The following is a 26,855-nucleotide window of genomic DNA, read 5'->3' as shown; positions in this document are numbered from 1 at the left end:
GCCACATACAATCCCCCACGCTTGCTTTGATCTCAAGGTGCGGGATATCTGTTAGTACCTAGGGTAGAAAGATCTACGGCAGGCTGCAGAGCTTTCTCCTATAGAGCTCCTCAGCTGTGGAACGGTCTTCCATCGGATGTGCGGGTTTCAGGCTCAATTTCAATATTCAAGTCTAGACTAAAAACACACCTATTTAGTTTAGCTTATAGGGACACTAGTTCTAGCTCTAGCTAGCTTCTCACTCCCAGTTAAACCTATAGTGTGAGGTGTAGAGCTGGGTGGGGATCGGTGCCATTGGCTTTGGATAAACTGAATTGATAGTGCTGTCACTCTAGCTTCACAATTGCTTGTGGAATTGGAGTGCTGACATTTCAGGGACTCCCCATGCCTGCATTTCCACCTGCCTCTCCCTCCTACTGTACTTATGCTGCCATAGCCATATCTGCCGGAGCATTGCACTTCATATTGCACTCATCTGACTTTTCCCTTACTTTGACTAATTGCATTTATAAAAGATCTACAAACACTGAAGCAGCAAACTTGGTGAAAACCAATACTTGTCATTGTCAAAGGTTTTGGCCACGACTGTACACGTACATTCTGACTCAGGAATTTATGCAAAAATTTCTTGCAAAGGTTGTCTTCATCATAATGTTATCATAAAGTATTAGTTTTAAAATCCACATTAGAAAAGTGCTTAGGTTTTTACAAAAACGTTATTGCTACAAAGGCATTTGAAATATCAATTACTTTTTTAAATGTACATAAGCCTAAGGAACTATGGGACGTGCAGTTTCTGAACTGTTCAAGTGGTGATTCCCATTTAGTCACATCAACTGCTAATAGAAAAAAAAACAAATACGCAGTTAAATTTTGATAAATAGTAATGTCAGACTGGAACTACAATGGAGACTTGAGACTTGGCTCAGACTCAAAGTCAGTGACCTGGGATTTGACTCGGACTCTAATTTTGTGACCCGTGAACATCTCTGGCACACAGTGAACCCTGTTATTCAACAATATTATTTGTTGAAAGCCTCCTTTGTCAGCACAGCCTGTCATGATGATGCTGCCACACAACAGTCAGGATGTGCTGTTCCTGATGCTCCTCCTTTGTGAGAGTCGAGCTGAATTTCATCACAAGAGAAATTGCACTTTCGCCACAGAATCAGTGGTGACCATCATCTAGTCACGGAACCGTTTGTAGATGGGGTCTTCTGCAAAAGTCTGTCAGCTTATTCAGCACCATCTGGAAGAAGCGCTCTGAAAATGCTTAAGGTCTCTGCTGTCACAAACTAACTCAGCGGCTTCAGAGGAGAAAATTCCTTGCCTTCAAGTCGTTCCAGAACTTTTCTCTTTGGAGGCTTCTTCAGGTCCTGAATCATAGCAATCTTTGCTGAGTTGATCCGTTTGTAGAAAAAAGGCCAAGCCAATCAACTCCTCTGAAACGTACCAGACATGCCACTTCCAAGCTGTAAGAGCTGTCTCAGCGAGGCGCTACGTATTCATAATATGCTAATACCTACGTCTCAGCGAGACATTGTGTATTCATAATATGCTAATGCCTATGAAACACTCCGTCCAGAGCGATCTCTAAATATTGTTAGATCCTTCTCAATTTTTTACATCTTGCCAAGGGAGTGACCTGCATAAAGGGCATCTTGTGTCTCAATCAATCGATGCAATCTGAAATTTCAGTATATGACATGGGACAGCCCTACAGTGTATAGTTTCCCAAATGCTATCCACTGTTAGCCCTGAATCTAGCTAACCGATTCAGCTGGTTAACTTGCATCTAGCTGCCCTCTGCCCCACATGACAGACCGCAGGAAGCTAAGATGATAATGATGAGGTTAGTTATCCTTCTGGATGACTGGACCAGCATATGCACAGGAGTGAACAAGGCGAGAAGAAAGTTTTTGTGAAAAGGCACTATGTGCAGTCAACTCCTTCAACAATGGCTGCCCGACAGGAGCATGTCAAGAGGGCGGTATAGGACAGCCACACGTGACGTCCCACTGTACCATCCACATCAAGGGCGAAGGCTGTCGTCCGCCATGTTGGTGCATAATATCCCACTGTAATACTGTCTGTGCTCTTTTGCTGTGTTCATATTGCCAGGTGTGCTGTCATCGGCTGCAGCAGCATTGGTTGTGACAAAGGTAAAGAATCAGTTAGGATTCTCAAAACTATAAAGTAACTGCAATTCAGAAAGGAAATATGAAGTTTTATCTAGTGAGCGCTGCAAACAATGGTTATACAATCTCAAAAATGGATTTCACTGGGAAGAGCCTCAAAAGTGCAAACGTTTGTGGAGATCACTTTGTCAATGGTAAGAATAACACTAAAATTACTAGTGTTTCTATGTATTTGTTTCCGTAAATAACAGTACTGATCTTCATTAGCTGATGAACATCAGCTTAGCTTTTGTTAGCATGTTAACGCTACTGTATCTCATGACCCCGTTTCTGTTTATGGTTGTGATGACTTAGATAATCTGCTGGAATTACATTATTTGGTTTTAAGAATACACTGTGGAAACGTACCCTAAAGGCCACTCTTTATATTTTCATGTTCGGCAAACCAACCAGTATGTTGGACAGAGGCAACGTTAACTGGGCAGCAGCAGTGAGCTTGGAAGGCAGCAGTGCGAAGAGTGAGACAGCATCCCATAAACGCAGAGAGAAATGACAACCCAGACAGTCCCTCCAGCTAAACAAAAGCCGCACAGCCAGGGATAAAATAAACTGATCAGCAATTTACATTTAAAATACATTCCCTTACATTCAATTAAACCAGATTTGTTATAATAAAAGTGATAACAGGCGTAACACTGTAAAGCTGGCATTACAGCACAGAGCAACATAATTGCTTAAGGTTACCATTACATAATAAGATAATGACAACCAATACAGGATATTAAATGGTGAATTATAGGCATGAGATTTATACTTGTTCTTACCCTTGAATATCAGAAGCAGATGTTCAGGTCCAAGGGTCTTCCGGATGATAGCAGAGCACAAAGTCTGCCCTACATCCATACTTCTGCTTTGCACATTCCAGCTCCTCCAAGCAGTATGCAGGTGGTTGTGGATCAAGGACAATAATAACTATATGCTAGACAGAGGATGCCTGTTTACATTAGGCAAAGACATCCTGTACGGTAAGATAGATGCCGGAGTGCAGACATGCTTCCATCCAGCAATACAGAACCCTGTAGGTTAGTTTTGAATTTGGAGATAAAATAAAATGCACAGTACCAAGCCGAATTAAAATTTGTGGAGGGCTCCGGTTCAGTAGACTTTGCCAACCAAGGGGGGGGGTGTCAATAACCAGGGAGCCGAATCAAATTTCAAGGGGGGCTTCAATCATGTTATTTTACTATTAGCCTACATGACAGATCAGAAACAAAAAATTCTGGGGGGGGGGGAGGGGTTGAGGCAAATCCATTAGTGTATGTACACAGTGTTACGGCAGTAATGCAAAATGGAGAGTAGATATGATGACATGAATGCATACATTCAGACTTAACCAATGATCTGCTTGTGATATTACTAGAGATTACTTCGGTGATTGCACATGCATTTGTCTCCATTTAAAATGTAACCATTATTAATTGGTTTAAATATAAAACACACTGCTCACATAAAATTATATAATTTTTTTGCCTCAGGTTTTCAAGATGTGATAGACCTAATTGCATTTTTGTTTCTTTAATAACAGCATCTAGACCACACACTTTTAATTATGAATCACTGTCTAGCCATATGTTAAAGGTAGCCTATATATAGCTGAATCCTCCCTCAGACTTATGAGCTGGTAGCTGACATCACGTTGTAGATTGATGGCATGTTAGCAGTGCATAGCAATTATTTTATTTCCCAGCTTGTGGAGTCAAAAGAAGTTGAACATCATCAGGTGCCAGGAGTTTTCAGCCATGGTCTGAAATCGGACAGAGCTGCATATGGAGCCGCATCAGCCTTCATGAAGACTTCTGTTAAATTGAGAGTAAACCGGACTCTGCACGTCTGGCCGTTTTAGTGCTTTTAGCCTGGCCTGGAAACGGGCAGAGGCCATTCCGCAGGCTCACAAAAGGGCTGGGACTAACGCAGCAACATCGGCTGCCAGAAAGTAAAAGGGAGCGAGGTGGTATCTGCAGCTGGCAGACCCCAAAAAAAAAACAGTAACCCTGGACCATCGGTATAGTCAAGCAAAGAAGGATCGAACTCTGCTCACAGGCTGTACAAAGTTTTTGCAGCAGTCCCATTTGATCCCCTCCCCCCATTACCTTCCATGATCAGACTGCAGTGACTCTTTCCATGAAGAGTTAACTGTCCTACCTTACAGGGGGCCTGCAGTCACTCTGTAGTTCGTTGTACAAATAATGAGGCTCACTTACAACAAATGCTCTAACTGACTTTGAATCTCAACAATACATTGTTCACAGCCATGCATTTTTTTTTATATAAAACCCGTCGTTTTAATATATGGTAATGTTAACCCTCAGTGGATGATCTGAACAAAGAATATCTAATGTTTGCACAACTAATATCTAATGTTTTTTCAACTTAAAATACTTGAATTTATCTTTTAAAATGTTATAATTTATATGATGTATTATTATTTCGTTATAGATGCATTATATATCTGTCTCATATTTATGATTTCCTTATTTTTTCCCAACCAATTTAACATTTGAGCATAATCCTATGTCTGTTCATAACTTATACACAAAGCTTTTGCTTGTACATGAAGATTAAATTTAATTATATGACTGCAACGTATTGGGCTACGTACTTGACTAGATTACTTGATGGAAAAATAACGTTTGCCGACGCGTTAAAATTTGCATGCCTATTTATTCATGTAACGTTTTGTGGTTTTGCGTAATTCCGCGTCCGATATGTTGTCTGGTCATAAACCAATGAGCTTCGACAAGCGCGTGTCAGGTTCAGTAGAGGCACGTTTCTGGAGGAAAGCAGATGCAGAAAAAACAACGCAAATCCGGACAATAGGACCGGAACAAGGGGCGTGGTTTACTGGAGGTGGGTTGAAAATCGCGTACACGCCGTCAAATGACACTATTTCCCATCGTTCTTAGCGTCTAAAGGTCACGTGGTTTGCTTCGCTAATATGGCGTCCTGCACGTTCATGCTGGTTTAAGAGGCACTTGGCTTATCCTTCTGTTGAACGTGGTACATTGAGAGCCTTTTTCTTGTAAGTTTTTTTTAATATCCGTCAACTTACAATATAGTTTTTGTGCCTCACATAACTAAAAAACCACATATACCCCTCTGATAGCATTTTACAATAAGCGGCTTTAGAGTAATCGGTTTTACTGTACAAACGACAGTGATTTTACTCTGGTTTGCTTTCTTGAGTTTACTAAATAAATGCTACATAAATGTTTAACTTTGGATCCGACTATTTAGTTAAAGTATCTGGTAAGTTTGCTGAATTGCAACCCTGACTTTGCATAAAGTAACCATTCAATTTCATGTTTTAATTTGGAGTAAAGAGATGGCAGAAGTTGGAGAGGGCACTGTAGACGGTGCCTCCTTAACTCCAGAAGCAGAGGAGGTTATGGAAAGAGAGGATGGAGCTACTGTTGCTGAAGCTCAGACGGATGAGATGGAGAAGGCCAGTTCTGACCCTGGAGTTTACCGCTACATCAAGGGAGACCTGTTCACCTCTGAGATATTCAAGGTGGAGATCCAGAACCTCCCTAAATTTATAGGCTTCAATGACCTTAAGAAGTTCCTCAACAAGCACAGACTGAACCCACACAAGATCAAGTTGTTCGGCAAGCAGACTTTCGCCTTCGTTACCTTCAAGAGCCAGGAGGAGCGGGACAGAGCCATGAAAGCTGTGCACGGCATGCTGTGGAAGGGCCGGGTGCTCAGTGTGCGTCTGGCCAAGCCCAAGGCCGACCCCATCCTCAAAAAGAGGAAGCAGGAGGAGGCGGAGAGCAGCGAGCAGCCCGACTGCAAGCGGGAGCTGGCCACTGATGCAGAGCCCCTCAGCAAACAGATAGCCGACGTGGTGACACCACTCTGGAACATTCCCTATGAGGAGCAGCTCAATAGGAAGTTGCGGGAGGTGGAGGGGGTCCTGCAGAGACTGGCCAGGTAGGGGACGGGTCCCATGATCCCAGCTGGGGCTGGGTGATCTATCGGTCAAATATATATAATTATGTACACGCCTGGCTATGCCCAGCCTTTACCCATGGGGCCCGGAGCCCGAAGGAGTAACATGGGTCCGCCCTCCTGTGGGCCCACCACCTGCAGGGGGAGTCATGTGAGTCGGGTGCACAGTAGATCAGGTGGCAGTCACCCCCGATAAATGGCAGAGGATGCATTTATGGATAGGTGGATGGATGGTTTCATATCATCCTCACTGGTTTTATTGCATAATTGACAGTTATAGTGAACTATTTTTACACAAACTCCAATAAAGGTTTGAGCCTGTTGTTGCCTGTAATTTATCACCATACCTGTCGCATGCTTCATAACTATTAGTAGATCAGTTTGGTGATTTGAGATCAGAAAAACTCAAAACCACCTGTCATATTTTACTGTGTTAAATTTTAGAATATCATTTTAGAATATTGTGATAATCGCCCAGCCCTAGTCAAACCCCTTACCTGGAACAAACGCCGAGGCAGCCAGAGGAAAAACCTGGCAACAAAACGTGTTGTCAGCATTTTCTAGTGTTACACCATACGGCAAAAAGTTCATTTTTGTATGATTGATTTATTAAAATTAGATTTCATTTTCCAGTCCATTCAATCTGTTGCAGTTTTTTCATGCTGCAGGGCAATTCTGTGGCGATTTTAATTAAAAAATGGAGCATTAACGTAAAGAGATAATGGATTGAAATATTATTTCCATAATTATTTCCATATGGAAATAATTATCATGAAAAACATTTTGCCGTATACCCCAGGCCTAACCCTTTTTCATTTCAAGGTCTGATGTGATAATTCCTTTATCATTGTAGTCATATCGCTGACTTTTGTTTGTTGTCTTGTGTCGGTCACTGTCCTTGTCATTGTGTATGCTGTGTCTCTGCAGGTTAGCAGTCTGTGCCCCTATCCTGTGGTCCGCAGATAAATATCACTGTTGGGCTCTTGATCCAGGCCTTTAACACCAGAAACTGGTCCCAGGGTGCAGGATAAATAACCGGCAGGGCACTCTGCCCCCAGGCTTTGCTCCCGCTGTTTGTATCTCATAGGAGAGCAAGATGGCATTATGTGAAAACCAAGGAATGCCAGTGTGCCTGTATTTGTGCAAAACGGCAAAATTAAATCTTCTCTCTACCTCTCTCCATCTGTTTAGGGAAATCAGCAACAGCAACAAAGCCATGCTTCCCTGGCTGTTTGTCCAGAAGCAGAAATACAATAACATGTGCTGCCCGCTGGAGGGAATCCGTCCGTCGCCTGTGCAGGTACGGCTGCCATAGATGGGGTCCAGATGTCATTTTAAAGGAGATGTAGCAGTTTCAGTCTGGTGAAAGTGGTCATTTCAGCAGTGAATTGATTGGTCAGCAGCTCAAATGGGTGGTGTGTGTGCATGTTCTATAATTGCTTGACCTAAATTATCTTTATTTTGAAATAGACCGAATACAGGAACAAATGTGAGTTTCTTATTGGGACGGGAGCAAACGGAGAGGACAAGACCATAGGTTTCCGTCTGGGAAAGTACAAGGGGGGGTCCTGTGCCGTGGTCGGGCCCTCTGACACGGTCCACGTCCCTCAGGAGGCCAAGAGGGTGGTCACCCACTTTCAGGACTACATTAGGTAAGTGATGACAGAGACAAACTTCTGATAGCTGCTGGTCTCTGTTTCCCCAGAAGATTCTGAATTCGTCATGCTAGCATGCTGTGATCTTTCATGTGAGAGGTCATAGTTAGGGCGGAGGTTGTTTTCAGATGCATCTTACGGTGTGTTACTGAGGATGGGAGTCAGCCATGTGAATGTGGCAACGTTCTTTTTTATGAATGATTCTGACTCCTGTCTTCTCCTTCGGACATCTTACAGGACGACTAAGTACTCTGTTTACAGCCCCGAGACATACGAAGGCCACTGGAAACAGCTGACTGTGCGCACCAGCCGCACCAGTCAGATCATGGCCATGGTCTTCTTCAACCCACAGGTATGGAATGATCTCTGACTGCTGCATTCACCTTTGACATGTAGCCTCCATCTAGACCAACTTTGAGATTTTTTTAAGGAGAAATGGCAGGATTTCCCAGTCGTAGAAATTGTTTGAGAATGGAATCGAAGGTCTACTGTGTGACGGTCCTGTGTCTGTTCTCAGCTGTCTTTATGGTCTGTCAGCAGTCTCTCAGTTTACAGGTCTCTCTTGAATGTGCAACTTTTCCCTGCATCCCAATATTGAGCTTTGCAACGACTTAAGTGAATGTGCTGCTGTGTCATTCTGTAGATGGAACATGGAAGAGGAAAACGTTCCTGTCCAGTTCATTAGATATGTTTTATAATATGTGGCCTTTAACAGAATGATTTATCTTTTAATTCACAGTAGAGTCAAAGCTTTGCATGAAACCCCATAATCACATCTCTTAAGAGCAGTTGTGTTTCTGGACCCTGATTTCTCTATGGGTCTGGTTGGGTAGAAAATCACATGGTGGAAACCATTTCACGTCAGATCATGGGTCTCTCCTTGCATTGCAGAAACTTGCTGAGGAGGAGTTGAACGTCCTGAAGAGCTCCATCAGAGAGCATTTCACAGAGGGAGCAGGGAAGGAGAGCGGAGTGACCTCCCTCTACTTTGTGAGGGAGGGACAAAGGTACCAAACCACCTCGTACAGTAGCGTAAAAATGTAAAGTGGATGATGAGTATGGGACACAAGGTAACAGCGCCATGTTTGGTCCATACGAGGACATCCCCGAACCTTGAAGACCTTCCCTGTGAACATGTGGCTGGAGAGCAGTGGATTCACGAAGAGCTTCTTGGCCTGAAGTTCCGGATATCTCCACACTCATTCTTCCAGGTGTGGACCCCCCCCCATCCAGCCCACTAACAAAGCTATCTGTAAACTTATAGCTCATTCTTGAGGTTCTGTACGGTCAATAGGACAGAGAACCAAATTGATTCTGCAAATGAGTGGTGTTCTTTTACACTGTGGCAAAAATGGACTTGGTTACAGGACTTTGGTTTTTCTTGATTGGGCTGTATTGCAAAGGCACGTGTGTAGAGTCTCCTGTCCTCATCGCCTCCAGATCAACACGCCGGCTGCAGAGGTGCTGTACTCCACTGTGGGTGAATGGGCCCAGCTGGACCAGGACAGCACCGTGCTGGACGTTTGCTGCGGAACAGGGACCATCGGCCTCTCCCTGGCTAAGGTGGAGAACTTGCCTTCCTGTGAGAAGGAACACATACTGTAATGATGCTCTGTTGTCATCATTTGAGAATTGTTCAACATGAGTTTAAGGAATTTCTAATACACATTCCAATAGTTAATTGAATACTAGTGGCCCATACTGGCCTTTAAGCTGTCCGAAGTAGAACCATATTTAGATGTTCATCAGATTCAGGGTGCAGTAGAGCCTGTCCTTTCACGTAACTAAAGTTGTTTCTTCTCAGAGGGTGAAGAAGGTGATCGGGATTGAGCTCTGTCAGGAGGCAGTGGAGGACGCCAAGGTCAATGCTCACATTAATGGTAGGACACCTTCCTTCCGTACCAGTGTAACTCAACCTGGATATTCTGCTCAGAACATCTTGATGTTTGTCACTCTCCATGTACCTGCTGAGCATCGTAACGTCTGTATGTCAGGTGTGACAAACGTCGAGTTCCACTGCGGGAAAGCAGAAGACGTGTTCCCATCTCTGCTCAATGCAGTCATATCTAATAAACTGACAGCCATTGTGGATCCACCCCGGGCAGGTCTACGTAAGTGTTTAGTTCTTAAAAATCTTTAATTTTATTTGCTTATTTCAAATGCAACAAGGCCTGCTGGCCATAGTGGCAGGTATGTTTGCCTGATGAGAAACAGCACCCCCTATAGGCGCTGTTGGTTATATACTGAGCCCCTGTTGGTTATATACTGAGCCCCAGAAGGCACAGCGTCCTTTATTTCCTCCATGCCTCAAACTTTGGACAGGAGGGCAACTGGAAATGCTCGTTATACAGTTCTTGAGGTGAAAGACCTTCACTTCAGTGGAAAACTGTCCATCTTGTGCTCTCTAATCTAGACTCCAAGGTCATCCTAGCCATCAGAAGAGCAGAACATTTGAAGAGGCTGGTGTACGTAGCCTGTAACCCAAAGGCCGCCATGAACAATTTCATTGAGTAAGTTATGACCCAGAATGACTGGTTTGAAATTGCTCCCTTGTACGTGTTTCCTGCTTCCTCATTGGACCCCCTTCCGCCCCCCCGGGCAGCCTTTGCAGGGCCCCCTCCAACCGGGTCCGCGGGGCGCCATTCAGGCCCGTCCGCACCATGGCCGTGGACTTGTTCCCTCAGACCATGCACTGTGAGATGCTGCTCCTGCTGGAGAGGGTGGACTACGGCTCCCAGGGTGATGGTGACGTTACTGCCAGCACCATGCCGGAGGAGAAGGAGACACAGCCTACAGCCAGCTAGCAGGTGGTGAGGCTCTCTGGACCAAGAAGACCCAGTGCAGTGCCAGTGGACGCCCACCTCCACTGAGGCGTGGTTTTGTTTTTATGAAGTTAGCAGGCTTTAGAGCTTCCCTGCCGCTCACTTTTTTTTAAAGCAAATTAATGAACTTAAGGTGATGCATCTGTATTTGGTGGGAATAAACGAAAGTGCCACTTATTCACGCCAAGTCCTGGGGCCTCATTTTAATTTTATTTATATATATAATTATTGTTTGTTTTGATGTAAGATCATTTCTGTGCCTAAGTATTATTCAGAGAAATGACCGTATGCACAAAATAACATACGCGCCCCACCCTCCCAGCTGCAGTTGTGGAATAATGAGTTCAGGGGCCCCTAGGCTACACTTTCTGTAGGCCCCTCTTCTGCCCCCCCCCCCCCCAAATGATACAACAATTAACTATGAAACTATAAAATATTAGTGACTATTAAATAATTTCTACAAAGAGAATGCAACGCTGTATCAGATGAGAGCAGTCACATCAGAACAACAACAAACCGCTTTCATATCAGTCATACGCAGCAATCAGAGAGAGCAATAGAGACCTCGTGGTATAATGCATCTCAATAGCGATAACATTAAAACATTACACTCTGATGCAGTGCCTGCCAACTGCATCCACAGTGTGCACTCAAGACACACCTACCATCGATAGCAGCGAACTCATTTTTACAAGCCCAGTAAAATCCATTACAGTAACATCTCCATAGCTGCGGATGATATATTCCGAGACCTACCACAGATAGACAAAGGATAAGCTTAACAGCGAATCATCCGCACCCTGTGTATAGCACAATTTTCATGTACCTATATAATTTAATTGATAAACTGATAAAAATTCAATAGCAATGTATCACTGCACAGAAGATGCGAGCAGAAGCACCCCAACTATCTTCTGTGCAGTGGTGTGGAGTTCAGTAGAAGAAAACAGTTCCTACATTAAACTGCTTACTACAAAGTCTGTGGATTATCATGAGTAGCATGAGCCATTGCTGTTGAATTTTTGAAATGTATTTTTTGGTACTTTAATCACCACAGCAAGAATGCCATCCGGTCCCATTGTATTTGAGAGAAGACTGACATTCCTATGGCTGATATCTCCAAGACTAGTCGAATCCCAGCAAAACAGCTTAGGTCAGGGGTGGGCATACGCGTGCCCATCATTCTGTGCTCATTTCACACGTCGTAAGTGTAAAGCCAAACAGGGCAAAAACACGTGAATTTATCCAGAAAGGGCTGTTGTGCAACTCCCTAATTAGATTACTAATTAGAGGACTGACTGGCTGAAGAGTCCTCACACCTGGGTTTGAACAGCTGGCCTACAGGTTATCCCAAAAACCTGCACACACACCGGCCCTTTGCAGATGATTGACCACCCCTGGCTTAGACAGATAGCACTAAAGCCCCTTAAAAATGTCTTTTTTCAGTTTTGGGGTGAGCTGCCCCTTTAAGTCAATATCTCACAATAATGTAATTTCTCATTGTTTTATTCCTTTACAAACGACTTTGTTTTGGTTCTTATAGGATATAGCTATGTTCACTTTGAATTAGCCCAAAAATCAGTTATATTAATCATGTTGCCAAAATGAATTATACGCTTCTCATGTTTACCTCTACTCTGCAAAACATTTAAACGGGTGTGCATGGTGTAAGTACTCACACGCAAAAATGTTAAGTTGTCAGGTTTCTTCAATGGTGAAGTGAAAGGGAAATAGTTCAAAAATAGAGGTTTTATTGGATGATAGAATTAGAAACCACTTGTCACCAGTCATGCAACTGTTTTTGTTCACTCGCTGCAATGGATGCTGCTTGAGATGACATCCCAGCAGAAACTGGTAGAGGGTGGTAAGATGATTTTTTTCTAGATATATTGCAAGGGGGAATATCAATGTGATGTAAATGAAAATATGTGGCCAGTCCAGGAGCAACATAACCCATAATGTAGATAATCTATCTTACCACGAGAAAATGAGCTTCTCTCGAGTTAATAGCATAATAAAATAATTACAAGCACAGCTGTTCTCAGCTTCCGTAGATTTGGCCGTAAGCACAATCTATGATCTGTGCATAAGAACATTTTATAAACAAAGCCCCTGCTCTTTCCAGTTTGTGTTCAGCTTTTCTACATGACCAAGGCCACACATCCCATTCTGTATAGCATTCCAGATGTTTTTCTGTTTAATGCTCTTGCCGGGGGCTCCGTGTATCACAATGGGGGTGCAGTGGCTGAGAACCAGGTACCAGCAAGTGAAACGCACATAAACCTTTGTGTTGTTCGAGACAAGTTTTATTTGCATAAACATTTCACTGGGAAGTCACCTTAAGTCACATGACAGGATGTGCTCCATCTTAGCGTGATCGTCAGCGCATTACTCTCCACAGCCATAAGACACACCACCCCCCCACCCCACAAGTCAGTTCATGCCGATCAACACGTTTCATGAAACAAAAAGGAGAACCTTCCCTCCAGACAGGCAACATGAAAAGCACATTCTTTAGGGAGCTCTCTTCCGCCGGACAAGTAGCAAACGCTGCATACGCGGACAACAAGCACACAAGAACACTTCACACATGGCGACACTCCACAGCAGTTTCAGATCCAGCACTTATTGCGTCTTCTGTCTAATCTGGATTTTATGCAGCAGTCTACAGTATTACTTTATAAAAATGCATAAGAGCGTATATTTACACACTTTGGTTCACACGTCAACTGTTGGACTGACATTTTGTTCGAGGTAAGAGATTCCTTCATTTTAGTAGAAATTTAATTTTCCAATGTCCTATATAAATGTTCACAATCTGCACGCACTGTTACAGGGACTGCACATAAATCTAATGACTGACACGACAATCAGCACAAACTACAAGGCTGTTTTGTCAGAACATCACCATCACTAATCAATCGCACACACCTTCCTCGCACCCACACAGCAGACATTAAGAGCTTCTTTTAGTAGGTTCAAGTTTAAAAGCAACTAATCACAATTTAAACAGACCAACTTCTATTTAAAGCAACAAAAAAAAAAAAATACGAAATCAAAATGTTGGTTTCCAAAACACTGAAATCTACACAGCATCAACTTTTAGTGGTATCTAGATATATTAAAAACAAATGGTTAAATGCAAGCAAACTTGGGCGTATAATTGGTTAGTAGAATAAAAAATCTGATATGAATAAACTATGCCCTTGTTCAGACTACTGTGCTCTCAACCATTGTGTTTATGGGTTGTAGGACCAAGGAATAAAACAACCCATAAAATGAGAAAACATTTCAGCAGCACTGGAAAGGACTGTGGTGTCATCTCTACTGCTAATGCCAAAGGTTTATTGGTGGTGGGTGCTACAGCTGGTCGATCCAAAGGCAAAACAGCAGTTTCTCATAGCCATATTTAAACATACACAACAGGAACTATATACAGCAGCAGCCATGACAAGCGCATGTACCAGCGACTGGTAAACAGATTGTGCTCCAAAGATGCTATGCTAGGAGAAAGCCAGATGGAGAACCTTCAGTGACAGCCAACAAACCGCTAGCATGATTCCAGGTCCAGACGACCTTCAGATCCATCGCTACAAGTGTAGTGGGGGGTGCCTCATGCGGACTGACAAGCATCAAGCAATGTTCATTTTTAAAGACATGCGTCATCAAAATTTAAGATTTTTCCAGAATATTAAAAAACTTCAATAATTAGGAATATTTTGGCTTCCCACCAATTAATATAAAATCTCTTAGCACTCCAGATTACACTGTAGGTCAATGGAGGACAACATGAACAAGAGCTGATGGAGAGCTGATGTATGACTAAGCTGATGCTGATGACATTTCAGAATGACGCTGAAAGCGACACACAGGTGAAACTAAGGAGTTGGCAACGGTTCTGCGGAAGGGGGCGGCTCCAGCTCTGCTGCCACTGCGCCGTGGCCGGCCGTGCTGGGCTCACGTAAACGTGATGGGCTTTCGTACTCTCCAGCGGTACCACTGCTAAGCGCCGCATATACTGGCTGGGAGCGCCTGGCTAAACATCCACGGTGCACAGCGGTTCACTCCCAGGCTGAGCCGACTCCATGATGGTTATTTTTGGCTTCCTCCTGGTCTCCTCCTGCATTGTGGAGAAAGACGCATACACTCTGGGAATTTGACAGCGACCTACACATTTCTAAATTATACTCCAAGTAAATGCTATCAGAACAAAAACATATTCCTCAGACAACACAAGATCCATTAAATACAGGGTCATTCTGTCCTTCCTGGTACCACAAATTTTTGGATTTTCTGCCAAAACCCACCCTCTCCTTGGCCAGCTTCTTCATCTCCTCTTGCAGTTTGTTCAGGATGTGAAGGTTAGGCTTGTTTTTTTTAGCATACTGCTGGAGTTCAATGACACTTTTATCCGAATTCTCCTGCCAAATCATACAGAAATGTACCAATTACAGATATCACTCAAACTTGGCTGGTCAATCAGACGACTAAAGATTAAAAAAATGTTAATATACAAGAATGGCAGCCCATGCTTGGGATGGTTACCTTCTTCACCATCTTGCTGCCCTCCCGGCCATACATGCGCAGCAGGGAGCCCCAATTTTTCACGTGGGGGTGCAGCATCTGCAGGATCTTCTGTGAGGCCAGCTGCTTCCCCACACGCTTATTCTTACCTAGAACAACACATAAAGCTAAACATGGTCAGCGCTCCATCCCGTGGAGAGAGACTAGGACCGACCAAAACACGGCAGGCTCGTACTCACACCAGCCACGCACGGTATGCTTCCCGCAGGTCATGATGTACTCGCTCTTCTGGTTCTTTCCCGGGACCACCTCGAACTTGATGCTGGTGTCACCCATCCCATGGTTCCTGGAGCAGGAACGCAGCACAATCGAAGATCACAGCAGTGAGCAGGAGCAGCATCATGTTAACAACACATCATCCCACATAGGAAGACCTAAAACCAAGAATGGCTGCTCCAAGAAGCAAAGTGACATGAGTCACCAACACTGAAGGACAGGAGAAAGGAGACCACAGTAGCATCTAAGCATGTTTCCCCTCATCTAGAGCATTCTCTAAAGCACACATGTCCAGTCCTCCCTTTGTCCATCCTGGATTTATAGAAGCCTTAAATAACCAAATCATGCTGCACTTTTCCATGGGCTGTTATGGTCTGTGCACTGAGCTAGTGATGTAAATTTTGTCATCAACAGTGTCTGTGCAGACGTGCAGTCCAGATTTTGGGTCTAGCGGTCGGTGCACATTGACTTTACATGTGTAAGGAAACTGACTGGCTGTTTCCAGGTTCTAACAAAGATTATAATTATGAGAAGTTATGAGTTAAGTAGTTACACACACACACACACACACACACACACACACACACACACACACACACACACACACACACACACGTAGGCAGGGTTCCACTAATCTGCTAATTAGCAAAGCTAACTTTTTGTTAATGCATTAGTGTTTCCACTAACTTTGAAAAATGTTCGCGGACCAATTAGCTTCTGCTAAATTTAGTTTTGCCAATTGTAAATCCGATAACATTTTCTGGCAGAGATGGAAATATCTGCCCTCTGCTGGTCTGGTGGAATATTATTGCTGTATTCATGTGCTGACCACAACCATCTGCGAAAATACACAATTTTATTATGTAAACAAGAAGCTGCATGCAGCACCATGCATGAACCATAACAGCACGTGAAGAAGTGAAGTATGAACTAGGCTTAACTCTCCAGAAGATGTCAGAATGCAAAGCTTGTTCTAATCCTAGAAGTATTGGGATGACCATGTCAAAACAAGTGTTTGGGCCCTGCCCGAAGATTACCTCTTAAGGCACTCGTGAAGAATCTGATACGGGGACAGTAAACCGGCCTTGTTGGTTAGCTCGTACACCCTTGAGTCTTCAATACTGATATGATTAAAATACTGGAAAACATAAGAGTGAAGTCAGACATGAAGTACAAACGTGAAGAGAACCAACCAGAATGGGAACATGTCAAAGCTTTGATTTCATCTACGGTTGCCAAGAGATTTGGCGGCAAACTGAGTAGTGGCCCTCATCAGGGACATGCCTGTCCAGCAATTTTCCTGGAGATGTTACCTCTAATTCATCTCCTTCAATCGGCTTCTCCTCGGATGTCTGCTTCACGAAGTCTGGGATGAGGATCTCCAGCGTTGCTCGTGCTGAGTAGGATTGATGGGTTTAAATAAAGTCATGGAAAGAATCATAAATTAAGAACAACCTTTGGTCAGAAGGTAAGTGCTAAAGACAGTTAAATCAATTAGTGGCAGAACTATCCACTTAGATCAGCAGGACCAGGCAGACCATCGACCAGTAGCTCCACCCAGCTTGATCCTTCTCCCAGTAGATGACCTACCAGCTTTATTCTTCGCCAGTTTTTTACTGCTAGCTGTGCCCGTCCCGTATGTCACTCCATCAATGACGACGGAAGCTCCGAAGGGCTCACTTGGGTTTTCTGGAAAATAGAGATGTTTAGGACTCTGTAACCCAAAAACTAGCAGGGCTACCCTGAAGCCATTTACCCAGTTGCCCTTTCATACCTTTGAAACAAAACCATCAACATGTGAATGATGAATAAGACAGAAGAGAAGGAGCAGATAGACAGAGACACCTACCACATTCAAAAAAGTTGTAAACAGGTCGAACTTTGAGGACACGTTGCATATATTCATGAAGTATGCACACTTCAGACTTTCCATTCGGATTGATGACGAACTCTGAAAGGGAGATCAACACACAAACACATGAACTTTAAAGCAGGCAGCAGACACAGGCTCTGTGAGCACAGCACGGTGGTGACCCGGCGGACCTTTCTTAGTGGGGGCGTCTTGCACGGAGAGCGTGATGAGCTTCTGGTTAGCGGGCAGGATGGGCCGCTCCGACTCGGCCTGCTTCCTCTTCAGCTCCCTGTTGAACTGCCGCCTCTCAGCCCAAGTACGGAACTTCTTCACGGTCACTTGCTCAAAATCAAAGCACTTTTCCAAATAGTGCCGGAACTCTTCAATTTCTGGGGCCCACAGACGGAGAATGTTGTTCACACAATGTTCACTCCCGACACAAACCCTTTGAGGTCACACTTGCTTCGGTCTATGTCTACAATAAAGAATTTTAATTTGAAGCCTAACCCATTCACTGCAATCCCTGTTAACCTGAAGACAGGACACTGTATGCTAACCCGTAACTCCACATCCCCTTACAGGCTAGGACCACCTTCAGTCATGGTTATTATGTCTTCTTGCAATCAGTTCCACATCACATGGTGAATCCTGAACACCACAAACACCTTACATATTAGCGAGGTGTTTAGCTGCAGGTCTCTTTCGGTCACTGAGGGACATTACAGGCACTGCTCAGAGTGACCCGTTAGGCCCTTACCCACCACAGGAATTTGCCAGGAACCTCTGTCATGTTCCCACTTCAGGAATGCAGCCTAACTCCATCAGCTAAGCGCAAGTGCGATCATAGCCTACGGTAGATCTAAACAGCCACTACTTTGAGTTTACGAACAAACAAAAAAAAATTGGTTGAAACGTGCAAATAGTCTTAAGGTATCACTAAGTTATAACTTAAATTTTACATTTCATTATAATTAGGTGTAAGGTCCATCATAATGATGACATTTTAAAATGAAAACATCACAGATGTAACCTAACAAACCTTTTTTGTTTTTACAAAATAGTACAGCATTGGAGATCATTTTAATAAATTGTGACCTTTGCTGCTGCTATAGGATGCAGCAAGATCATTGGCTTGATATGTAAACCTTAGCCTAATCAGCTGTTACAAAATTACCACACATTTGATAACTTACAAATTACAATTTTGATAAAATTCTAGTGGTGTAACAGACCTTAGCTGACCCATGATTTAACCATGAGTGTAAAACAGTTTTATTGCCGCCGTTACATTTAAAAATAATTTTTCCCCTATATCTCGATGCTACGGAAGTCCACATAGAACATGAATTCAAGGCTTTAAATTCATTTCTCACACCGGGGCAAAATTCCCCCCTTATGTGTAGCACATGGGGGGGGATTTAAAATATTTGGTGGGAATGGAATGTGATCTCAACAGAAGACAGAAAAAGAATGACGGATGCCCTCTATAGAGTTGCTGTGGAAAGATAGACAAAAGTTGTATGTTCACATGAAAGGGGCATGTTCAAAGTTCCTTGCTTTATGGTTTCTTGAAGTTCTTTAAGTAAATAGAAATGCATTTTTTTTTTTTAAACTGATCCAAAAAAAGATGATCCGACCCATGACCCGAATACATGAGTTTTGTGATCCATTGCACCCCTAAAACATACTTAGCAAGCCACCTAGTGAACACACTTCTCACATCAAGCTGCTGACAATGGCACACTTATGGGATCCCATTACAGTTGTGGTTGAAATAATAATAATAATTTAAAAAAAAATTGGTACCACTGCAGGACGACGTTACTGAGGTTAGATGCTAAATGTGCATACAGTATTCAAAAATCTTTGCTACTCACAAGCAAAGTATGTGTAACAGCAAGTTTGTTCCCGGCAATATTGGACAATGACATGAAAAAGTATTTTCGTTTGACCAGGAACTACTGAAGTGCAATTTATATCGATAAAATTTGCTGGCTGGTTGACGACAAGCACTGGCACTAACTTGAAAGTTACACAGAAGCGCAAGGAAAAAGAAATGGAAGTAGTAACAGAAAAACGGAGCAGATGAAATTATTATAATTCAATTACAATATATCATTAATATCTTTTTTGTTTGTCTCTCCATATTTCTGGATCAGTTAATTTGATCTCTGTAATAGTGGTGCACCAATATGGAAATTTTGACTAATACTGATGACTGATATTTTTGTGTAATATCACTGATACCGGTAATGAAACTCGACAGCACAGTTTCGATTGGTTGAAAATGAAAGGTAGACCTGCTGGCCAGATTTAAAAATGTATAAAAGTCACATTGCATAAATAAAATGCAGTGTCCTGTTTTGCACTAATATGAGATGTGGATTTGTGCCATATTTTCAGACTGCATGATCCCCCCCCACCCAATGACTAACGAAACAGCTTGTTTTTGTGTAGTGTTGTTGGATATGAAACTGTGCGTGAAACTTCCCATATTTAGTCAGCATAAACATCACCTTTCCTGTTGTATGGTGGTAGAGCAGCACACCAAGTAGCCAGGAACTATAGAAGTTTCTGGTCAATAAAGCCCAGGAACTCAGAACCAGGATGACGTCCCTGAAGGTAGGTGGTAAAACGCCAGTTCATACTGAAATTAGCAGGAGTAAACCCAGGCTGCAGCTGGTCCTTACCCACAGACTCATCCTTGCACACTTCCACCTTGGCCTTCACCTGGCCCAGTGCTCCCTGCGCCACCTCACAGGCCTGTGGCTCCTTCTCCCCAGGGGGGAGACTCCCAACAACCGTGGCCCCTTCGCCGTTGCCCCCCAAGGCCCCGGCAGAAGCATCTTCTGGGGCCACAGAGTCCGGCTCCTTTGCCCCTTCTGCTGGGTCTGTGCCCTTCGCCCTGTCAGGGCTCGTGGCCCCGTTCTGCTCCCTCTCTTCATGTTCCTTCATCCTCTTGTAGTGCAGGCAGGGAATACTGCTGACTGGGGGGTCGTGTTTCTGTGCGGGATGGAATAGCAGTGTTTCTGCAGCTCTGCTTTCTCTACAACCGCTGCTCCTTCCTCCCAAAAAGCTCTGTTACAGCCCCCCTTACTGGGGTCACCTCAGACTGGCTGTCATGAAACATTGCCAACATTCAAATAATACAGACTTCTACCATGTTAACATCCCACCTTTGTTCAATGGAAGGAGTTCAGGTTTTAAGTTCAAAAGCCATCTTACCCTGATACTTCCTGTTCCCAAAAAGTAAGGCCGGGACCATGTTACTACTCTAGTTTCCCTGTGGAGGTAGACTGGAACACCAGAGTTATGGAATGTCATGATCCAGCCATCAGGAAGCGGCTCCGTCGGAGGACGCCCGCGACCTGGGGAAACATGCCAGCATGAGAAGCTCAGGAATCAACACAAAAACCACCATGGTAACACATGGGACTCACATTTCAAAAACCCACAAATTTGTAAAACTAAAGTAGATAGAACAGTGTCTGTATGGGGTAGTTAACTATTGACTTCCGCTCGTACATTTCCGTTAGCGTGTTGCGGAACAAAGCGGGAAACAAAAATGAACAAGGCTAGTTTCCAAAACTACTTCTCTCTATCCAAGAATTCCAAAACTTTTCCAGGTTTTTCCATGACTGCGGGTACCCTGGAAGACTAACATGGCTACTGGCACGTTATGGGCACTAAAAGCTAAAAACTCTTGGAGATGAGTTATATTTGAACACAACCAAGCCCTGTGCAACAGGAGAGGATGCACTCACTCTTAAGCACGGTTTTGATCTTGGTCATCATGGGCTGGACGCCGGCTTCCCCATCAGACTGGTGGTCACTGTCGCCCACGTACTTGTCCTCTGAGAGGCGCATCTTCTTAGGAACAGGCATACCCTCTTCCAGCAAGGCGTCCACATCGTTGTCAAAGTCCTCCTAGAAAGAAAGACCCAGTGGACAAAAAAAAAAAAAGTGCGAAAGGGAGAGAGGGGGAAGACAGAGAAATCCCTCATCCATCAATCCTCCAACCACAGACTCTCTACCCAAACGATCCCTCGTCCACCATCCATTTTAGCTGTGATCCAGGTGAAATGACAGGTGGTAAGCTCATAGTATCAGAACGGACAAGGGTACAAAACAAACATGGGGAAATGAGCACACAGCATGGCCCCCGCATCGTGGCAGCTGAGTTATCCCCTACACACTGGCAGGGTGTCGTCGGGGACCTACCTCATAGGAGTAATCGAGGCCCTCATTGTCTGCTTGCTCCCGCTGAACTATGACTTCAGATCTGAACCCGCCCTGCTCTCCATCTTCAGCCTCCAGAAAATTCGGAGTCAAGTCCTCAAGCTCATCCAGAACCGCAAACTCCACTCTGTTCTCTAGCTCGGAGTCCGCATCCTCACCCTGCCTGCCGGCACTGACGCCCTCCCTGCCGACGGCTCCCGCCTCGGGGGCCTCATGCAACTCACCATTCGAACCCTGCGCGGAAGCGTGGCTGACCGCGACCTCGCCTACCCCTGTGTACAGCACTGTCCTATCTTTGCTCCTGCTGCTCTCTGTGAAGCTCACGCTGATCTTGACGTCCCTCAGCAACTTGGGGTCGGGGAGGAACTTTGTGACAGGAGGCGCGTGACGGCCCGTTCTGGGGCTGGGAGAGCCAGCCTCACCCTCTTCTGGGAGACGGCTGCTGAAGGACACCGAGCCCTTGGTGAGGAGCAGCGACAACGTGCTGGCGGACTCCGTGTCCTCTACTGGGGTGTGCGTGTGTCCATCACCACCAGAGCTAACGTCCATTTCCTCTGCGTCACTGGACGTTTGCAGGGGAGGTGGAGGAGGTGCTGTAAGGCTAAGGATCTCCACATTCTCAGCCTCAGGTGCTTCTAAAGGTAGCGGAGGTAGGGGCTGTTTCGTCTCCATCCCCAGCTTAAACAACTAATATTATACCTCAAAATGATGAAAACACTAGAGGAACAATAACCGTAAACTGTCAGTATAGACTAATATTGTGTCATGCAAAGCTAAACTCCATTCATCAAAACACACACACGTGTTGTCTACTGGTCACGTACAGTGTTGAATACGCTAAGCTGACTACATTGTTCTTTTCATTAATGTAGACAGCTTTTTAGAATCACTGTCTCAATTATTGGAAATCACAATGCACTCAGCTTAAACGGCGGCCGTGTTCCTGCCGCCTATCATCCGGGACCATCCGCAGGAGCTGGAGGGGAGAGAAAAGGGGAAGGGGACAGTTCACAGCATGCTGAAAATATCTGGAAGTTGACCCATTCCAAATAATAATAATAAAAAATCTCCAACTCTGAATATATGTGTCTCGCAATTTAAATTGTATATAATGTATACTGTGGTGCATATACAGGAAGAAAAGGTGTACATGTATTGAATCGTAATAAAGAATAGGAAGACACGCATCGTGTATAGGGGTAGGGGAGTCCGTCATTATTGAAAAAAAAATATATATATTTTTTTGAAGCAGGCCAGACTGCAGGAACAATAACGATGAAAGGCTGCAAGGGGAGAGAATGAAGGATTTAGCGGTGTTTCAGGGGCAGCTGGAAACCCGACCAGGCTGACAGGCCACGTATGTCTGCTAACATGCTAACCAGTGTGCGGACCTCGCCTCCAGATGGCTGCTGGGGAAGTTAGCTGCGCGCCCCTACAAAAATACCATACTAAAGTGAAAATACATGTAAAAATAAAATTAAGCTGCATGTAGTATTCAACTGCAGTCCACGTAGCTGGTTGCTAAGCAGCCGGCCATTGATTTCACGAAGCCAGCTGGCTAATTAGCTAGGACGATTTTACACTGCCCCATTCAACAGTTAGATTAATCTCCATTCGCTTTTCACAAGTAAATTGACAGATAACTAACAAGTTGCGTGGTAAGTTAACTAAGTGACTAACGACTGAAGTACCAGTTTTATTGCTATAATGCATAGTGAAACCGATTATTCATTTTACCTGCAGACAGAGATTATATCAAACACCCATATCATTCTAAATGCAGAGGTAAAACCGAGACACTGCGGTAAAACGTACCTAGGTTTAAAAACAGATCCTTTTTTCTGTTTAAGTCACTTTTCAGCTCAGATCAAGTGACGAACACCTCCCGTATCCGTCCGCCATCTTGGCAGCTGCATCAACGCCGCTGGTGCGCTGCCCAGTGCCGGCTACTTGGTGATTGACAGGCCGTGGACCAATAAACGAGAAGGGCAGGCCTCACCAGCCATCTGTCTTTACCCGAAATCCATGACACATGAACAGGCCAATCAGGTTTTAGATCATATCAGCCTCTTCCAATGAAACGTAAGCGCTTTCCTAGAGCTACTTCAGCATGAAGTACACTTGTGCTGTAAAATTCATGGCGGGTTATAGGCTTCGGAATATAATGGCAATAAAATATAAATTTACCTTTGTAAAACAGTTTATGCAGTATTTTAAATACTTTTTATCACGTAAATGCTCTGGGAAACATGACGACTACATTTCTTAAAGTCATATACTGTATTACTTATATTAAATTCTCCGTATGCGCAGGTAGGTGGCAGTCATAAACTACCGCATAACAAAATGCTTTGCTAGAATTTTTTAAGTTTTTAAAATTGGTCTTTATGAATATGAAAGCCATCGCGCTCAATTTATTCCACCCACTTTATTATTATATACATAATATTATGTGGGTATATACTGTATGTAGCTTTCTTATACATACAGTTATATACATACATACACATGCATAGTGAAACTTCATTAATCCCTGTGGAGATATTCTCTTTTCTTTTCTTCATGTTGCCCTCCATACAGTTGAGAGCAAGCTTGGGGGTCACAGTGAAGGAGCAGCCGCCTAGCTGGGGGTTACAGGCCTTAGTCAAGGGTCCACAGGCATATGGCTGTTCTGCCAAGGCCAGTCATGAACTGGAGATCAGAGCAGGCTAAGCCTCTGTGTCTGTGATCAGAAGGTTGCTGGTTTGAGCCCAGTTTTGGCAGAATAGTCACGTCCGTGGGCCCTTGAGCAAGGCCCTTAACCCCCAGCTCCATGGGTGACACTGCAGGTGGCTGCCCTTAGTTGCCAAGCTCACCTACATGGATCAGTAAAGTGAGGGGAGGCATGGAGGTGCAGTGGTTAAACCAAGGTTTGAGTCATTGCCGTGGTTCTGTAAAACCACTGCACTGCCTATAGTTGTGTACATGTGAGTAACTGGTGTGTGAGTGTGCCCTGCAATGGATTGGTGCCCCATCCTGGATTGTTCCCTGCCTTGTGCTGATAGGCTTCAGATCCCCTGCAACCCTGAACAGTACAAGCTGCTACAGAAAATGGATGGATCAATAAAGTGTCATCATTATCACAGTAGATAGTTGTTAATTGAATTGTTAGCAAAATATACATATAAGATTTTGAGAATGATTATTGTAAATTACTATGCAGCAAAAATATAGTCCTGTTGTTCAGCAGTGATACTAATCAGGAGTTATGCCAATAAAGCGATGATTCTACATACAAGGCACATTTACGCAGATGCATTCATTAATTTCATTTTGTTGCATAACTATGTTACGAACAGAACTGAATAATGATGAAAGATCTTTATGAACTACAGGTGGTGGTGTAGCAAAATATTTTCCCTACAGAATGTGCCTAATACCTTTTTCATCTGAACTTTTCACCAGTGACCTAAACACAAACTATAAATGACAACCCTAAAGTATGGTGCCTTTCTTTCATATGACACATCTTTGCCAAATATAAAGACAACCCTGCACTGATTTCCACTTATCTAAATTAATGACCAGACAAAGTACAGTGTTTTACTGTTTCTAGAAATAATGCATCTCTATATACTTGGTCGATGACCTCTTTTGAAATCACAATTCACAATCATTAAAGGGGAACACTGTCAAGCAGACAATGTAGTCGTTATAAATAACAGAAATCAGAACATTTTCAATTACCTTAGCAATTGCTAAGGGGTGTAGACAACTATACCGTGAATTAATATGGATTAGGGCAACCTCCGTGATTTATTCTAAATCACATTGCTGAATCTGGTCACAGAGATGTCTTTTGATAAGAAGGTTTTATTATGCCTGTCAGCGTTTTTGGGATTACATGATTTCACAGTCATACCTGGTAATAGAGGTGTATGACAAGAATTAATTCATGCTCTACTGCGAATTGCAATATTGCATTTGCAACGAATGAGATGTCTGCCCCTTAATGTTTTCAGTATAGCTGGAAAGGTCATACAGAAAATGATAATGAACATTTCAAAATCGGATTGTCATTGTGCATGTGAAAGCCAAGGGGCCATTTCTGCCAAGCTACTCTGGTGGAAGGCGTTATCCGTCAAATCGTCGTTAGCTTCGTGATATGGCTTATTGGCTAAATTATAGTGGTTAAATACCTATTATAATGCATATAAATGCTTAGTCAAGCTGTAATTTAAGGCATTTAGCATTTAATTCTGGCAGGTAACCTCTTCACATGACGTGACTTTTAAATGAGCCACACTGGTTTTAATTAGACATATGATGTCCATGGCTGATTGGATCTTTTTTTACCTTTTAAGTGACTGAAATGATTGTGGTCACTGCATTGGCCGGTTCATTTCAGGCATACGACATTAGTTAATAACCGAGATCCCTTCTCTTTCGTCCCCCTGCTGCTGTAAAGATGTCCAAGAACAATTTAACGTTAATTATAATGTATAATAAAATATAACATACAATTATATCCATCCATCCATTCTCTGAAACCACTTATCCTGTTCAGGGTCATGGGAGGGGGGGCAGAGCCTATCCCAGAGGCTACAGGCGCAAGGCAGGGAACAACCCAGGATGGGGCACCAACCCATCGCAGCATATAATTATATATTGAATGTAATAAAATGTAATTAAAAATAAAAGGGAAAAATATCCATGGGAGACCCATTTGAGGTGGCCATGTTGGAAGTCAATGAATCAAAGAACCAGTCTGAACTAATTAAAATTATCTATTAATTCAGTCATGATCTCCATCACTAGCTTCAACTGAGAAATGCACCCATTAGCCAAGCGAACTGTCACATAGGGAAATGTCATGCAAAAACAGTGCATGTGAAAGGAAGACACTAGGTTTTAGATTTGGTAGATCACATCCCATAGAAGATTACAACTCTATTTTCTTCTTTTGCATGGATATATTATATATTTTTCTCATCTGAGAAATGCAAATCAATAAGGTCACTTAGCTGCAGAAAGAGCCACGTTTATCCCGTTACCATTTATGCCAGGTCGACATCTGTCTTATCAAGATTGCAAACCTCTTATTCATAGCAGACCACAGTGACTCCCGAAAATATGAATTTTAAATATGGCTAACACTGTGAAGAGCTGCAGAGAAGCTTTAAGCACATGTGTTTGTGTGCTACTATTAATAATACTGTTCACATTCTGTGAACAGTATTATTAATAGTAGTGTTAATTAAGAATGAAGTCTTTACAATCAGATATTGTGGCACAAATGGGGAAGCTAACATTTCAATCCTAGTCTTGTTAGGAGAGTCTCACTGTTGCAGTTCACACCAAA

The 26,855-nt window shown here is 43.5% G+C and overlaps 2 protein-coding genes across 3 annotated transcripts; one reads left to right on the top strand and one right to left on the bottom strand.

The window, feature by feature from the left end:
* The first annotated feature begins 5,073 nt into the window (after positions 1 to 5,073).
* On the top strand, positions 5,074 to 10,800 carry trmt2a (tRNA methyltransferase 2 homolog A). Of its 2 annotated transcripts, none has more exons than XM_023812375.2 (12): positions 5,074 to 5,217; positions 5,514 to 6,128; positions 7,338 to 7,446; positions 7,617 to 7,798; positions 8,039 to 8,153; positions 8,693 to 8,808; positions 8,901 to 9,012; positions 9,242 to 9,364; positions 9,606 to 9,681; positions 9,796 to 9,912; positions 10,215 to 10,311; positions 10,404 to 10,800. In XM_023812375.2, the coding sequence occupies exons 2-12, from the start codon at positions 5,521 to 5,523 to the stop codon at positions 10,603 to 10,605; spliced, it is 1,857 nt and encodes a 618-aa protein (XP_023668143.1). In that variant the 5' UTR covers positions 5,074 to 5,217; positions 5,514 to 5,520; the 3' UTR covers positions 10,606 to 10,800. The 2 variants fall into 2 exon arrangements, with proteins under 2 accessions (XP_023668143.1, XP_023668144.1); XM_023812376.2 differs by having other exon boundaries at positions 5,075 to 5,217; positions 5,519 to 6,128.
* A 2,107-nt stretch (positions 10,801 to 12,907) lies between these two features.
* dgcr8 (DGCR8 microprocessor complex subunit) lies at positions 12,908 to 23,477 on the bottom strand. Its single transcript, XM_023812361.2, has 14 exons — positions 23,330 to 23,477; positions 21,497 to 22,490; positions 21,040 to 21,202; positions 20,501 to 20,643; positions 19,966 to 20,278; positions 17,467 to 17,664; positions 17,273 to 17,374; positions 17,014 to 17,112; positions 16,737 to 16,819; positions 16,461 to 16,561; positions 15,387 to 15,493; positions 15,169 to 15,296; positions 14,931 to 15,044; positions 12,908 to 14,743 (listed from the first exon to the last, which is right to left on the bottom strand). Exons 2-14 carry the CDS (start codon positions 22,184 to 22,186, stop codon positions 14,660 to 14,662), a joined length of 2,325 nt encoding a protein of 774 aa, XP_023668129.2. The 5' UTR covers positions 22,187 to 22,490; positions 23,330 to 23,477; the 3' UTR covers positions 12,908 to 14,659.
* Between the last annotated feature and the right edge of the window lie 3,378 nt (positions 23,478 to 26,855).

This window comes from Paramormyrops kingsleyae, chromosome 2 (genome assembly GCF_048594095.1).
Source record: "Paramormyrops kingsleyae isolate MSU_618 chromosome 2, PKINGS_0.4, whole genome shotgun sequence".
NCBI classification, from domain to species: Eukaryota; Metazoa; Chordata; class Actinopteri; order Osteoglossiformes; family Mormyridae; genus Paramormyrops; species Paramormyrops kingsleyae.
This window is presented reverse-complemented; position numbering and strand designations above follow the sequence as displayed.

Excerpts from the sequence above, each read along its gene's own strand:
- trmt2a (XM_023812375.2), top strand. The coding sequence starts at position 5,521 with ATGGCAGAAGTTGGAGAGGGCACTGTAGACGGTGCCTCCTTAACTCCA. Across the intron at positions 6,129-7,337 it reads GTCCTGCAGAGACTGGCCAG|GGAAATCAGCAACAGCAACA; the intron begins GTAGGGGACGGG and ends CCATCTGTTTAG. Across the intron at positions 7,447-7,616 it reads TCCGTCCGTCGCCTGTGCAG|ACCGAATACAGGAACAAATG; the intron begins GTACGGCTGCCA and ends ATTTTGAAATAG.
- dgcr8 (XM_023812361.2), bottom strand. The coding sequence starts at position 22,186 with ATGGAGACGAAACAGCCCCTACCTCCGCTACCTTTAGAAGCACCTGAG. Across the intron at positions 17,375-17,466 it reads AGACGCCCCCACTAAGAAAG|AGTTCGTCATCAATCCGAAT; the intron begins GTCCGCCGGGTC and ends TCTCCCTTTCAG. Across the intron at positions 15,297-15,386 it reads GCATACCGTGCGTGGCTGGT|GTAAGAATAAGCGTGTGGGG; the intron begins GTGAGTACGAGC and ends GTGTTGTTCTAG.